General features: G+C 36.1%; 1 protein-coding gene across 1 annotated transcript in view; it reads right to left on the minus strand.

Moving 5' to 3' along the window:
* Window positions 1-16,346, minus strand: part of PACRG (parkin coregulated) — a 519,387-nt gene that overhangs the window by 183,305 nt on the left and 319,736 nt on the right. The window contains 1 exon segment of the mRNA XM_036871117.1: window positions 6,473-6,481. Within this exon segment, the coding sequence (XP_036727012.1) occupies window positions 6,473-6,481 (9 nt within the window).

Consider the following 16,346-nt stretch of genomic DNA (forward strand, 5'->3'; position numbering starts at 1 on the left):
AGCAAGAAGGAGAAAGCTAATTCCACCCAGCCTGGCTTCACAGTTCTGAATAAGGAGGTGAAACAATGGCTTAGCAGCCTTTGACAGACACAGTATGTTTCTTTCTGCCCTTTCTCTGCCCGAATCTGTGAAGATGGGCCTACTTCTTTTTTTTTACGGATTTTTTTCCCATAAATGTACCTTCTCACAACCCGAACCAACATAATCTCTCCACACGAGAAATAGCAGTGATCATGATTCATCTTGTGGTTTTCCCGCCATCGCTATAAAACTACCATTCACCTTTGATGTCCCTCCAGTCGTCCAAGCACACACTAGACTTTGTGGGAAACCTCAGGCTCCAGCCCCCTCTCATTCTCACTATGGAGGAGGCAGTTTCTTGCCTGAGTACTTCTTCAGAAAAGGCTTCCATAGAACCACAGATAAAGTCATCATGCAAAGCAAAGGTTTTTTGTTTGTTTTTTTTTTTTTAATTAGGAATCCCTTCATATTTATCTGTCAACATTCAGTGAGTTGACATATTTCTTCTTCTACAAAAGTGTCATTTGTCCCAAGAGCACATATGCTGAAGCATCAAAGTATTGGGAAAGGAGTTGCCTAGGGAGTTGAATTCTCTCTTTTCCATGATAGCTAGTACTAAGATAATGTCATGAGACTATAAAGATAGAAATATTGACAAAGAAAGAAAAGAAAACCACAACCTACTAGCACAAGTGTGTCCAGCATTTTTTAGACTGGAGACGATGTGTTTCTAGAATTGCAGGGAGGTTTTCCAATTTGAGACAGAACAAGAAATGTGATTTTTGCTGCCTGGAGAACAAGGAAGAATTCACTGTACTAGACAAGGTTTGATACTAATGCCCTGAACTAGAGCAGTGGCAGTAGGGGTGGCTGGTAATAGGGGGGCAGAAATACAGTTGCAAATGAGAAAGTAATAAAATTGATAAATGACTGCACTTTGGAGTGCAAGGGAAACAAAATATTGAAAGATTATTCCATTTGTCTTTTAAAAGAAATTGTCTAGTAGAGAAATCTTACGTATAATCACAGATTTTCTTTGGCAATGTGAAACATGTCCCTGAATCCAGCTTGCTGGGCTGTCCAATAAAATGCTATTAACCCAAAACAATCAAGATGTCAGCATGTTTGTTGAAGTGTTGACCCAGTGTTCTGCCATGCTGATATTTTGCTTTCAGGCCAAAACAGCGATCTAAATTTCATCCTGAGGAGACAACAGACCTACATTTATGGAATTTGTATAAACAACTTTGACCTCAAACAGTATCGCTTATACCAATGCTAAAACTCAGGTAACAGAGGACTATCCACAATGATAGAATTTTTCACATTTTGAGGGATACAAGATTACTAATAACAGTATACTTTGAAATGCAAACTTGTGTAAGAAGAAAGAACCAAATTTCAAACAATGTATTAGCATTTTGGAGAAATTGATAGAAAACAGGAGAAACAAAGAGATAAAGCACAGCAAATAAATGTTGTATTGAAATGTCAACATGAGAAAGTAATTAATACTGCACCTTAATATATTTGGAATATGACAAAGTAAAAGTATACCTTGTTCAAACTCAATAAAAAAAAGGTACACAAGAAGAAAATATACCAAGAAACCTGTGAAAGCCATGAAATAAAGAGGGGCCTGGATACAAGGAGAGCATCTGAGTGAGAACTACATAGTCAAATGAAGACCAAAGTGGAAAAGTTATAGGAAGGAAGGTTTTGCTTAAATATAGGAAAACATTTTTTCAGTTAAGCTGTTCAAAAATATTAGTTGTACTATGATGCTGTGAGACCACGTGATTCAGGGGGTTTAAGCAGAGGTCAGATGGCCACTTGTTGAAGGGTGTTCTATTTGGAGACCCACCATAGATGAAACAGGGCCCTTCTGATACAGTCAAGGAGTCTTTTGTTTGTCATCTTCATTACATTTTGCGGCCTTTATTTTCAATGCACCCCCTTCCTTATATCTCCAGTTAAAACCGACGGCTCTATCGATATTCTTTCTGTACGTTTTCAGTGTTTTTCCATTTCTCATTGCATTTTTTTTAGATTTTCCAAAAAATGAGAATCCTTCTGATTTTAGATTTTAGTCTCCCTATCTACTAAAATTTCTTCGTGCTTCTAATCATATTCATTGTTCTCTTTCTTTTCTCTCTCTCTTTTTCTCAGAATAACTGCATATTTAAGCTGAAGATCTAGCAAGCCATAATTTATAGGGAATGACTTTCTCCTTGATCATTATTAGCACTCATTTTCCCCAAACTTATAAAAGTGAAGCTAGGGTTTTTTCCTCACTCCAAGATACAATTTATTCACATCTTTCAATGGACAAATCTTATAAACTCTTCTTTCTAAAGTGCATTTCTTGCAATTGTCTTGAATCATCTCAAGTTAAGTCTTGCTGACGATGAGGACTTCTGTGCAGAAACTAACACTGTCAGCAAAATTGTCTTTCTACACAAAGAACAAACTACTGCACATGAAGAACTGTACACTTCAGAATAAAATTTCTCACTTTTAAAAGCTACCCGTATTATCATGTCCAAGTGGTACTTTAGGTTGGATTTATAAATTCAGCAAAGTGTATGCATGCTGTATTAACTACTATAAAAGAGCTTTAATAAATATATAATATGTGATATAAAATTTTTGATTATATATATGTTATATATCTAGTGAAGTCTTTTATAAATTATATCCACGTAAAAGAATTTCATCCTATTGCATAAATAATGAATTTGAGTCTAGTTTTTGTCCAAGATCAATGTCACTTGATATTTAAAAAAATAAATCATAGGAAATAACTAGTATTGAATGCTACTTTTTTTTCATTTAGTATCAAGAATGAAAAAACAGTCTTTGGAACAAGCTGCAAGTTTAAGAGTGTTACTAGTTGAACATGGCTGGTTTAAACACTGGAAGATGAAATCAATATATTGGAATGACTTGTCTAACACGCTGTAATAAGATACCTTATTAGGTGCAGTTGAAACACTGAGTATTCCTGAAATGGAGAAAACTATAGAAGTTATCACTTTTTGTTCCTCTTCCCATTTGAATAATGCTCTCGGTGCCTTTTACTAACTGACTGACAGTGTGCAAATTACTTAATGCCTCTGCCTTCATTTCCTTATCACTTAGATTAAGGATACTTTCTTCCTCCTGGGTTTGTGTAGATTAAATGAGATGATTCATTAAAATTGTTTAACCCAGTATCTGGCATATTGCAGTAGAAATATTAGCTAACTATTAGCTATAGCTAACAGTTAAATAATACAAAAAACTTGGGACAAATTAATAAATAATCTCACTAAAAAAATAAAAAATAGGAATATCTACTCTAAAAATATAATTGGCAGAACAATTCTGTGAGACTTATATTAATGAAAGACAGACTTTAGACAAGTAATCAATTCTAAGAATGCATCAATTTTTAAGAGAAGAGATTTCTAAGTTTCCATCATTGATTTGACAAAGATCACAGGATCATGTCACAACATTGCATATTAATTCATGGCCTTGATAACAGAATTCTAAAAAATGTTTATCTTCCTGGTGTAAAACACTTCTATAGAACATTCCATTTTTTCAGTGACTCAGTGTTGAACCACTTCACCTGATCACAACATTTATAGATTTAACTATATCAATGGCCACGTTTTAAAACTTTTCGAACTTTAAGCACTTTTTTTCTGGTTGAACATCTTTTGAGCCAAACAAATCAAGCCATTGTAGCTTCAAAAGGAATAGCTAAATGCTAATAATTTTAATTGCATAATTTCAGAGTCAATTTTATATTATACATGCCAAGGATTTTCAACCAAGAAATTTAACAGTAATTAAATTAGAACTTATCTTCCAATTACAATCTAAGGGTGTTAAATCTTCAAATGTGTTAGACTGTATCTCACAAGTTTTTATAATGGAAATTCTTGCATTACAAAGCTATCATTTAACAAGCATGCTTGGTAGATGATGCATTGGGCATGGAAATTATTTATTTAGAGAAACTTAGCTATATCAATACTAAAATCATTTATATGCTAAACGATTATTACCCTGGAATGGTTTTATTTGGAATGAATTATGCTTTCTTTTTAAAATTCGGGAAACTAAGAGAAATTTAATAATGCAATCGATTTTCTAGTAAAAGTAGGCAGAAAATTCTAAGAAAAAGTAGGCTAGTTTTCAGAAACAGGTTCATAGGAGTTCTTCTCCGTAACGCATGGGTAAGGGTAGGTAAAGGTCACATTTTAGACTCCTTCGTAGATAGTATAAGAACACTCGTCCTGTGAGTTATTAACAAAATTAGGAGAACATTGCTCTCTGTAATCTACAGCTGTGCTTAGATCGAAATATTGATTTGGCCAAATAAATGAAGAATAAATGGCGAGAGCAATTTTTAATCTCTATTCCTATTGTTATTTGGAAGAATTATTGGGGGGACTATGGGATTAGTTAGGATAAAGAGACTGTGAACTGCTCCACCTAAAACAGTGGTCTTTTCTTAAAGAATTGTGTTTGAAAAACAAAAACATTCTGCAAATTAAATTTATACTTGTTCTATAAGTTATTAAAATTTTTCCAAATCAATGTAATAATCACATGGAAGTCATTATTTTAGCTTTCCCCATCAAGTAATTCTGAAATAAACATCAAACATCACTAGCTAATAAAAAACAATACAAATTTATCAAGCAAGGAAAATTTATTAAGTTATGAGTTTAAAAAATTATTAGGCATCAGCTATATATACAATTTAGTAACTACAGTCCTTAACCTGTCATGTGAACACTGAATTGTTTTACTTTGCCTATAATAATAAATACAGTTAAATTGTTCTTATAATGTCTATTTTATTCTACTTTCCTAATTTCATTATAACGCTATCATTATTTTGTTCTACTTTCCTTATAAAGAAGACTTAAAATTCTATTATTTGTTTCGGGTTATAATTTCAAATTTATTGTTCTGAAAAGTAGTTCTTTTTGAGATTAAAAAAATTAAGCTTATTGAAGACTGAAGCCCATAACTGGTTTCACAATGTTAATTTCTCGACTATCAGCATTATGTAGAGAGTATTGTATAGCAATTGAGCTATATCTATTTTTGCATCCATTAATGTATCCCAAAAAATTCCTTTGATTTTAAAAATGCGTGTGCACGTCCATGTTCATGCAGATTCTAGTTATATAATTTAGCTATACATTTTTGACGGATGTTACTTTTATAATGTACCATGTATTCTAAAGTACAGTCTTTGGTACGGCCTCTTCACCCTCTATCATCTTGGTCCATGCCCAAGAAATGGGTAGATACACTGGCCAAGAAATCATAAGCAGGGAAAAAAGAGATTCTAACCGTCTTAGAAAACAAAATAAACACATTTTGAATCAAACTAATTTAGTTTTGAATCTTGACTGCTTCTGAATGACCTGGGGTGAAGCTCTAAAATACTTCCATTGTTTGTAAACTGGTCTTAATATTTGCTTTATATGCTGGTTGTGAAGATTAGGTTAGGTGAGGTACAGGAAAACCCCAAAGAGAGTGGATGGGGTGTGGTGTTCTTTCCATTCATGACAGTTTATTTTTCATGTTCAAGATAGCTGATGCCTCACTTTGCAAGTTGAATTAGACTCAATATATTTACTTAAGTCACTTTCAAAAAATTTTTACATTTCTGATTCAGGATGCTAATAGTGCATCATAGTTTAATTGGAAACACTTTTTCTTTCTCAAGGAGGCATAAAATATAAAATATTTTTAACACTTGATTACATCTTGGATTTAATGAAATATGGTAAAGTGCTTCCACATATTTTTTGAAATGTACTCTAGGGAGTAACTTTCTTCTAGAAAGACCTGGTCCTCAAGGTGATTATACTATGTATACTGCTTTTATTGATAATTGTGAGAAGGAATGCCACTGGATTAAAAATATATATTTGAACTCCTTCTGACAAAAAGAGTGAAGTTACATTAGAGGGTTAGTTAATACTGTATGTTTGATGATGCTTTTAATCAGGCGAAATTGCTGCTAGTTTTCTGTGTTCAGAGTTTTTCTCAAGCTATTATTGATCACTACTCCACAATAGAAATTGATGATATGAAAACATTTTTGCTTTATAATGCATATGAATTTGTGGGGAAGATTAGCAACAGCTGCTCTGATCTGACAGCATATAATAATTGTTAAAGTGGATCAATGAAATGTCCATTTACTTCAGTACATTAAATAAAAGAAATCTGTTGATCAGAACTGCCTCAGAACCCCTATTTCTGGCAAAGCAATTAACATTTTCAGAGTATCTGGCACTTAGGTTTGGAAGTAGGATCTATTGATTTCTGAGGTCTTGGCTGTGACTCATTTCTGTCATATGACCTTGGGCAAATCATTTGATCCAGTTCTTAGCTTCTTCATCTGTAAAGCAGCTATAGCAATTCTAAAAACAATACTTCCCTGTCCTTTCTATTGCTGGCCTGTGGGAATTTTAGGTATGTTGATGGAATTACTCAGGAAATGAAATATACTGTCAGTGACAAGGATCTTAAGGTAGGAGAGAGAACACCATGGGCTAACAGACTAATTGGCTGCAGATGCTGTTCTTTTATCACTGGCTAATCTTTTGAAAGGCAGGTTGAACTTCTTGACTTTATTCTCCACTTATATATGAATCATCAAATCCTTAGATAATGTGATTCAACTCTGAGATAACAATAAAACCTTTAAACTCTGTGTCTTGTCACACCCATTCCAAGTTTTGCACATCTGCAGTCTTCTCTGAGTTTATCATGGGAGTGTAGAGCTGTGCTACCTTTGCAAAGAGTTTAAGAAATAGATTCATTTTGTGTCCTCTTGAACATATACTTCAAGGTTCCAGTCATGGCCATCTGGACATCAGCTTTTGGGTAACTTCATCCAAAGACACAATTCTAAAGATGTCCCCCATGATTCCTGTCCTCTTGTTATTCAATCAAACACTAGTCTAGGTACTGTACTGCTGTAAGAGACCTTGTAGATGATCTTAAAATAGGGAGATTATCCAAGATTATCTGTGTGGGCCCTATGTAATCACATGAGCCCTTAAAAGCAGCTGAGATGTGGCAGGGGGGAGTCAGAGAGATTAGAAGTATGAAAAGGATTTGAGCTGCCATTACTGTCTTTGAAGATGAAGGGGGCCGTGAACCAGGGAAGGTGGGCAGCCTCTAAAAGTGGAGAGCTACCCAATGTTGATAGCCAGCCTGGACATGGGGATTTCAGTCCTACAACCACCTGGAACTGATTTCTGCCTGGAAGTAAGATTCTTCTCCAGGATCTCTATAATGAATGCAGAGTAGCTGACACCTTCATTTCAGCCTTATTAGATTTTTATCATATTACCTAGTCAAGCCCATTGGACTTCTGATCTACAGAACTGTGAGACAGGCAAATGGGTGTTGTCTAAGCAGCTAAATTTGTGGTGGTTTGTTATGGTGGCAAGATTAAATAAATACACTATCCATCCATCCATCCACCCAATCCAACTACTTAGCAAATATTTATTGAGCTAAGAATGGCCAGGATCTTCTCTTGAGCTGATGATAAAGCAGTGACAAAGAGATAAAAGTTCTTGTCTTCATGGAATTTATGTTCAAGTAACAATACCCAGATATTCAAAAAGACCCTAGAGCTTCTAGCTTCATTGCTGTTTGATCCCATAGGCCTATTTGATTAGAACAAGACTAGATCTATCAAGCATTCCTGATGATGGAGAATGCACCAGATGAAGTATTGTCCACCATGGCCTAAGTCATATGCATTTAGATGGACTCTCAAATCTAGTTGGTTGGTAGTTTCAAGACAATCTCAGATGTTCTTTGCTTGAGTTTATAAACACAATACACATATCATAATGTAGTTCTTAGCAAAGGTTTATCAGAAATTACATATAATGGAGCTCCTAGCAAAGATTCAGCAAAAATTGGTCATAGGAATTCTAAGAGACAGCTGATTAACAACATTTGGTAACTATGGTTAACAGCACTGTCTTGTGTATTTGAAAGTTGCTAACACTATAGATCTTAAAAGTTCTCATCACAAGGAAAACAAATTTGTAACTATATGAGATGATGGATGTTAACTAAATTTAATGTGGTAATTATTTCACAATATATACATATATCAAATCAATTTTGTATACCTTAAACTTATACAATTATATGTCAATTACATCTCAATAAAACTGAAAATCAAAACAAAACAAATCACATTATTTGAAGGTTGTCCACATTGGGAGTTTCTTCTTACGATCTCCCCAGGAATGGATATGTGTAGCTAGGACTAAGGAAGCTGATTCCCCCATTCTTCTACAAGAAGATAATGGTAATGGTGGTAAATCTGAACCTTTATTACATAGCTCACTATTTCATTTGCTCAGAAAATGCATGAAGTCTAAGCAGCACTCTTCTTCCCATTGAAGAGTCTACCATCAAATCTAGGATTTTACTTTTCTAAATTTGTGCCCTCACCTCAGGGCCAAGTTACTAAAGAGTGCAGAAGAAGGGGAGGGTGTATGGTCATAAGGAGCCTCCAGTTTGCTTTTTTCTGAGGGTGGAAACCTCCTTCGCTCCTTGGGTCTCCCGTGGAGGTATGCATTGATTCAGGGACACGGGGTAAGGCTGCAAAGGAGTCTGATGCATTTGATAAGTGGAATATAGCTGCGTGGCAGCACACTTTCAATCTTCTAAGGATTTTTAGGAGGTTCTGCTGTGCTAGCACATAGTAAACACTTGTTTTTTTTTTCAGTGAATCAGTGAATGATGTACTATGTTGTCCTCCCTTTGGCATCCTCCAAATAGCTAGTAAAAACCACATTGCTCTCTATGGCTTTGGAGTTAGCCTAACGCACTTGCCTTTCTGGAGGTAGTGAGACCAGCCCTAAGCGGAGAGCAAGAAGGCCCAGCGTACCATGGCAAGCAACGGAGACAGGTCAGCAGGTGTGTAAGAAAGGGGGACATGTGAGCAGGTTTTGAAACGCTTGTCATCACACTCTTCCCCCTCATTCCACTGCTGCTTAAAATCCTCACAGAAATTTTTAGACGTTTTAGTTGGTCATCACAAAAATATAAATATTGCACTGCTTCCCTTTGAATATCATCATTCTATATTCACAGATCATAAGGAACATTGAAAGGATAACACATATTCTTCTTCTAGACAGACCTACGTCTCAGCCACCTGGTTAGATGGTTATTTATGATATCTATAACAAATCAACCTACTCACACAAGCACAGATAATAATCAATCATTTGTGTTACAAGACCTACGAACTCCTCAAAACCCTTTATGTGTATAAATAAATATCCAACTTTCTTGGAGGTAAAAACAAAGCTTGAAATAGTGGGAAAATTACTGGGCAATAATCCTGTTATTATGGCCCAATTATTGCTTTTAAATTTTAACTATTATATCATTAATTTGCTTTTTAGTTTGTGATAAAGATAACTTCAAGGCTCAAGAGATAAATTTTAAGAAAAAAATATAGGGCTCATTTGGGGGAAGTAAAGGTAGGTTTGTAATAGGTATGCAAAATCTAAAAGTCATTGAAAGGACAGTCATTTTTTGTTCATTGCTATCTCAAAATGGATATAAATAGGCTCACAAAAAGCTCATATTAAAGTACTGTGTTTTAGGGAAAAGAAAGTAAGTTAATCTTGGAAGGATCCAAAGAGAACTTACTCATAATAACACTGCCATCATTACTTTTTTCTTTATTACTTGGAACATTAATTCAAGATGTGCATGAGAATATAATACAGAAAGCAGGCAAGCAAAGAAATATCAATAATATTTGCAGTTTTTCTAAGGAAATATGTCTATTGTATTGTTCAATTCCTCCTTCATTGATGGTTAAGCTTATGCTGAGCTATATACATTTCTTCCTGTCAACGTGAAAAGTATAGATTTTTGAGGAGGACAATACAAATGGAAAGCTAATTTCATACTAAGTGGAAAATGCCTCCTACAGTTTTGTGTTTGGCTCAAGTAAACGGAAGCCAGTGTAGTGTGGGGTTGAGAAGGGAACTGTGGGAACATGGGGGGTGAGGCCAGCACTTCAGCAGCGGCGGGACTGAGGGCTTTCAGAGGACCAGTTCCACAACGGGACAGATCAGGCTTTTAAAGAGAGACACGGAGTGAGAAGACGGCGAGATTTCTCTAAGGGGCGCTGTCGCTGTGCTCTGGGCCAACCCCACCCTGCCGGAGGTGCCGTCTGGAGAGCCCTGGGTGCTCTAAGGTGCCCATGGCCCCTTCATGGGCGACACGAAGACGCGGGTCTTCCTCACAGTTGAGAAGCTGATGGAGCCCGCGAAGCGGGACTGGAGCGCATGGGCTCCAGAGTCTCCAGCGCCCAGTGTGAGGAGCGTGTTCTCCGCATGGGAGGGAGTGCCGGTGCGGGGTCATCTCCACACTGGATGACACGGCTTCCTGGGTGGGTGGAGGGGCCCTGAGCACTGCAAGCTGGGGCGAATGCAGGATGTCTAGCGGCGGAGGGAGGGGTCACAAGCGAGCATCCAGAAGAGAGAGTCGTGTCCGGGGTGGGAGAGCGAGCTCAGGACATCGTGAGTCAGCAGGAGCTTCTTCTCACCTCAGCCCACCTCCCCAACCCTGACCACCCCGTGGGTAGCCAAGGCCGGGGGCCAACGCACAGGGCAGAAAAAGAGGGGGGAAGCCACCACACCCCCTTTTCCCACTGCCAGCGTCCAGCCTGAATCAGATCCGAGCTGGGAGAGGGGAGAATACTTGAGGGTAGATCAAGTTTAGAGTTCTGGTCAATCTGTTAAAGAAGGGATTCTAAGCAATGGAATTGTGTGTGTGACTCACAATGCCGGAGGATCCCATGCGTGAGTGGAACCATGAAGGCCCCTGCTAAGTTTTATGCAGTGTCAGGGCAAGGCTCCCCCACTGAATAAAGCTCATTTTTTTGTCTCCAACCCCCTTTTAAACTTGCCTTTTAATTATGTCATGAATAGCGACTATTCAACACAACAATTACACTGGTGACATTCTTATTTTCTCTGCAACGTCCGCATAGAGACCTCTAAAAAGTCTGAAATCTCTGCTTATAAAGAATGCTTGGAAGAAGGGACATTGATCTTGGAGAAGTGAAGATTGAAGGGGTAGGAAAGTTTTATATAATTTTTTGAGGGCCTGTTATTTGGAAAAGGGACTAGGTATTATTCTGTGTGGTTTAGACTAGAAAGATAAGCCAGGTAGAAATATTTGGCATACATTTCATTCACTGTAGGAAATGATTTTCTCTTTGGATGTAGGATGGGCTACCTCATGAAATAGTGAGGCTCTTTAGGACAAGACTGAATAAATAAGTATTGGTCATGCAGACTGGGATAGTGAATAAATTCCACACAAACACATATTAACCACCTAATTCTTCTCAGTGTGCTACAGTCCTCACAGAAAAAAGAAATCCCAACACATTTTGGCTATGAAACCAATAGTCTGATATTTAGTAAATGTGGAGAGAGGTGCAGATCAAAGGGCACCTACATGGATCTGCCAGCTTGGTTAGGATCCTAGGATTCTTTTCAGACCAACTAGTTATATCTGAGTGGAAGAAGAGTTCAGAAGAGATTAGATAGATACATGATCATTCCAAATCTAACTTTCAGGAATTCTGGAGTAGTATTCTAACACTTTCCTCAATAAACTTAGGACTTTCAAAGACTTTCAAATCTAATAAGCCTAATGATTCCAAAGGAGCTTTGAAGCAAATTTTTAAATCATACTAAAAATTGTATAGAACTCCATGGGGGAATAAACCTTAATTTCAAAATTAAATTAAAAGCTCTGTGAAATAAACTTTATACAAGTCAATTATAAGACATAAGAACTAAAGACATTTTTGGTGAACAATCAGCTCTCAAAAGTTCATCAACAGTTTAAAGGACCATGAAAATAGGTACCATAGAACTCACAAAAATATCTAAAAAGGGTCTGAAGCAGGTTGACTGAGAATTCTTAGGCTCTCCTTAGAAGTTGTTTTAAAAGACTATCAGTAGAAAACAGTTGTTTCTATTTTTTAGAAACTACTTAAATTTCAGGGCGAAAGACCTGGTACAAACTTTCCAAAATTTGGCAAATTTAATGTATTCTCATTTCCTGTGTTATTTAATGTGTCTGAATTTGAATTGGAAATTTTAAATCTCTTTTCATGGACTTCTATTAGTCTATGGCATACATCTTAGAAGTATCCTAGATAAATCAAAGACTATTTGATTTCACACACTTGGGAACATGTTATTTCATTATTACATTTACTTTTGCATATTCTGTGACATAAAGTTAATGTACTCTTAGAGCTGCTGATACCTGGAGTCTCTGAACTATATCCCTTAGAGGTTGTTTCAGGACCGCTGGTGCAATTAGAAACAAAAGTACCAAAATAAGGATTGCCTCCAAAAAACACGGTTGTTGGATAGCCTTAATCTGCTGGCAGAGCCCCATATTTTAGCTGTAAATGTTTTAATGCCATTTATTGGCTCATGCTTCTCAAATGCAATACACTGCATCATTAATTTTGTACTTTCATCTCTGAAAGCTATAAATTGAGCATTCCTATTGTCTTAATTTTCTGTAACCTTTAATAACATTTGTGAAAGAACACAGGAAAGAAGAAATTGTTGTTATAGAAACTCCTCTTTCTCTTTCACCCCACAGCAGTCACTGGAAAGACAGCATGTCTTAGATATCCAAAATTCACTGTTTAGAATTAAAGGAAACAAGTTCAAGATTAGATACTAGCTTGGATCTTCCAAAGAGGACCCTGATCCTGGTTTGTCACACTCAGCTTCTCTTTTTAAGATAATGACCTTCTCCCAAACCGCACTCACATGTTTGAGCTTGCCAGGAAGGGATGGATTTGAAAACCAGTTATCCTTGAATGAATCCCATTGTCCTTACTTTATTTGGCCACCCACCTGGCATTTGGTAGTCAGAGGCAAGGTGAGTCCTTTGAAGCAAAGGGACTGCAGCCGCTGGGGAAACCCGGAGGTCATGCCTCACTCACAGGCTCACAGAAGTGACCAGGGGATACAATACATTAAATCACCTCTTCAAGCTGCTACATACTAATTTATACAGTATTGCTATATTTGTATATAATATCATACAGGGATAACATTGTATGTGTATATAATGTTGTATAATAATAATGACTATCTCATTTAATATTCAGTCAAGGCCAGGCCCCACATGAAGGGGTGTACATTATCTCAAATTGTTTTTCCAACGTTATGAAAAAGACATTATTATAAATATTTTGTGCAGATGAAGAAATTTAAGTTCAGAGAAGTCACATGATTTGCCTAAGGTCACATCTCTTCTGCTCCCAAATATTATTCTTTATTCCACATTGCAATTCACCGATTTGTCTGTTGTTGTTTTAACTATAGCCTAATTAAAACCTGTGAAAGTATGTTATTTATAGATAGAAATACAAAGCCACTCTTTTTCCTAGACCAGGACTGATCTTGTGGGGCTGGTGGTAAGTTTCATTACCTGTAGAAGTGTGGATGGGGACACAGGTTGGTGCTACCAGTGTCATGTGCTCCCCCCTGGTCTACCTAGTTCCCACTGGTCCCCTGGGAAGACTGCTGACATGGTTGTGCATTCGCTAGCTACTCAGCCCCTCTGATCACTTCAGAGAAAGTCCAGCTGACATTAAAATAGGACAGAAATTGCAAAAAGGAGCAGGCAGTAGAATTAGGCTAAAGCTTGTGCTTCAAGGGAACATTAACAGAAGGATAAGGTCATTATATTTGAAGGAATAGTCTCTCTTTCATTCTTTTGGTCATTTATATTGGGTCTCACTCTCAAAAATATTTTGTTGTGGGACTGGAAAAATATATCTTTGAATATGAATTTAACAAGACATTGATTACATGAAAGTAGGGAAAAAGGAAATAGAAAATGAAATTGTTCTCAGATACATTGAAATTAAGGATGAAATATTTTTTCTAATGCTACATGCTGTAAATTTCTAATTCATTTTTAACTGTAACTAAATACATCTGTTACTAAAGACACCTGCTTAAATAAAAATGTATATATGGTTCTGTGAATATGAATAAAATATAATCATGAAGCAAGGTTTATTAAAATACTATTAAAGCTAAATTAGTTTTAGACTGAAAATAGTATTGTAATTGGAAATCCTATGATAAGCTTCTACTGGTAGAACTGGATTTGTGGTAACAGCCACTTTGAAGAATAGTTTTAAGTTTTAGAGCTAGAATGCTCCAATTTTGTAAGATGACCCTCTGGAAATACAGCAAACTGCATTCTGGCATTGTACTGACAGGTTTCTAAGATAAGTAGAAAATGAAGCTGAAGCTAATAGTTTTTCCGCTCAAATGTCAGAAAGATATTAACCAGAAAAATAGTTGAATGTAGAATTCCTGGTGCATGCATTTAGAAATGTTCCAAAATAATCAGCTAGGTGTGGGACCAATTAAGGCCATGATATAAACTGTAAATAAACAGGAGATGTATTCCTAAACCCAGTCACTGCTTTTGTGAAGCATATGAACATTTGTAAGTCAAAGAATTAAATAAGTAGTATAATGAGGAATATGTAGAAACCAATTGCTTTTGTTTAATAGTCTAGAGTTCCCAAGAGATTTATCTGTCTTACTGGCAGCTGTGCTTATTCTTCTTTACAGGGTTCCTTGAGGATGAGGGAGATTCTAATCATCTTTTGAATATCACTGTCTTTCTTATTTTATACAAAGATACAAAATGTTGCTTAGATTTAAGTTCCGGATCCCACTGTAGGACAAGGAGAGCATTAACGCGCATGGTGAACCCTACTCCTACTCAAGCAAGGGAGGGGGTTGCTGGCACTCATCTTCCATGAGAGGCAAGTACAGAAGCAAATGTTTGTGGAGGGGAAGAGTTACAGAGAGGCAACTTTTGCAGCTAAAAAATGGAAATAGTAATTGTACATACATCATAGGTTTCTGTGAGGATTATTGAGGAAACATTTGTGAATCACACACTTCAAAAGTGTTAACTATAACTGAGATTTCTGGGGGTGAGTGTTCCCTGATTCTTCCATTTCTGTCTTTATCTCTAGCATTCTTGTCTTTATATCTATCTCTTATTTGATGCCGCTATGCAGTAAAAATATGAATTATGAATCAAGAATATTTAAGCAAGTATTTTCCACAAAGTAGAAATGCTGTTACTAAAACTTTCAGTTTAGATCATAAAAGACTGAATTACTAACACCCAGTTTTTACTTTCCTGAAAGAGTGACCATCTCATCTAAATGACCACATTAACTCTGTAGTGTTTAGATATTTTGGAATGGATATCAACTCATTCCATTATGAACATTCTTAAGCTCCCATAACCCCAGTTGAAGTCTTTTTTACTAAAAATGTTTAATATTAAACATATAAGTAGGCCCTACTCCTGAAAGACAGCTAAAGACTCTGATGATCCCATGATTTCCTGAATAGTCTGCCTGATTAGGGACACTTTTAACAGCAATTTAGGAAATATATGAAAAATAATGATTCCAAAAAAAGGACTTCTTTGTGATTGAAGCTGTCATATGTTCAGTTTTTAGTTTGATTTTTTCTTGTCTGTACAATAAGCAGATCATGTTGCAAAATTTTCATGCACTGTTCCACTAAATTACTAACTTACTTACATGGCTGTCAGAAATTAACTTCAAATGTTGACTTATACTGTGCATATGAGAAGTATGGAACTTCAAAGTTAGCAACATAAAAGAAAATTAGATTCACATCATTTCAAGAGGTACAAAAGGAAAATCACAGTGTCAATGAACAGATGTACATCCACTGCCTGCCAGGAGATCACCACAACTTGCTAATACCTTTGGGTGAAGCAGATTCACTTGAGTGCATCAGTGCTTTCCAAACCTTATAGAGTACTATTTTAAAAAATAAATATGTCAGCATATATATATTTAATCAGTACACACCATCAGCTAAGTAACTACGAATCATCTATTTTCCTTTTTTTTAATAGAAATAGGAGAACTTATATTAAAACTCTCCAAACCGCCTGTACCAGATTTTAATAATATTGCTTTAAAAATTCCACTTAAATCAATTATAAAAACTGACTGTAATTTTAACAGGAAATACCTAAAGGTAGAATTACTATCAAGAGAAAGGACAAACTCAAAACCTACTAACATATTCAAAAGACTGTTAAAAAAACTTTACAATTTTATTATTGGAAGATTATAGAACTGTTTCAGTGCTTCTGTACTGAGTAAGTAAGCTGTACAT

The sequence above is a fragment of the Balaenoptera musculus genome, chromosome 12, assembly GCF_009873245.2.
Source record: "Balaenoptera musculus isolate JJ_BM4_2016_0621 chromosome 12, mBalMus1.pri.v3, whole genome shotgun sequence".
NCBI lineage: Eukaryota > Metazoa > Chordata > Mammalia > Artiodactyla > Balaenopteridae > Balaenoptera > Balaenoptera musculus.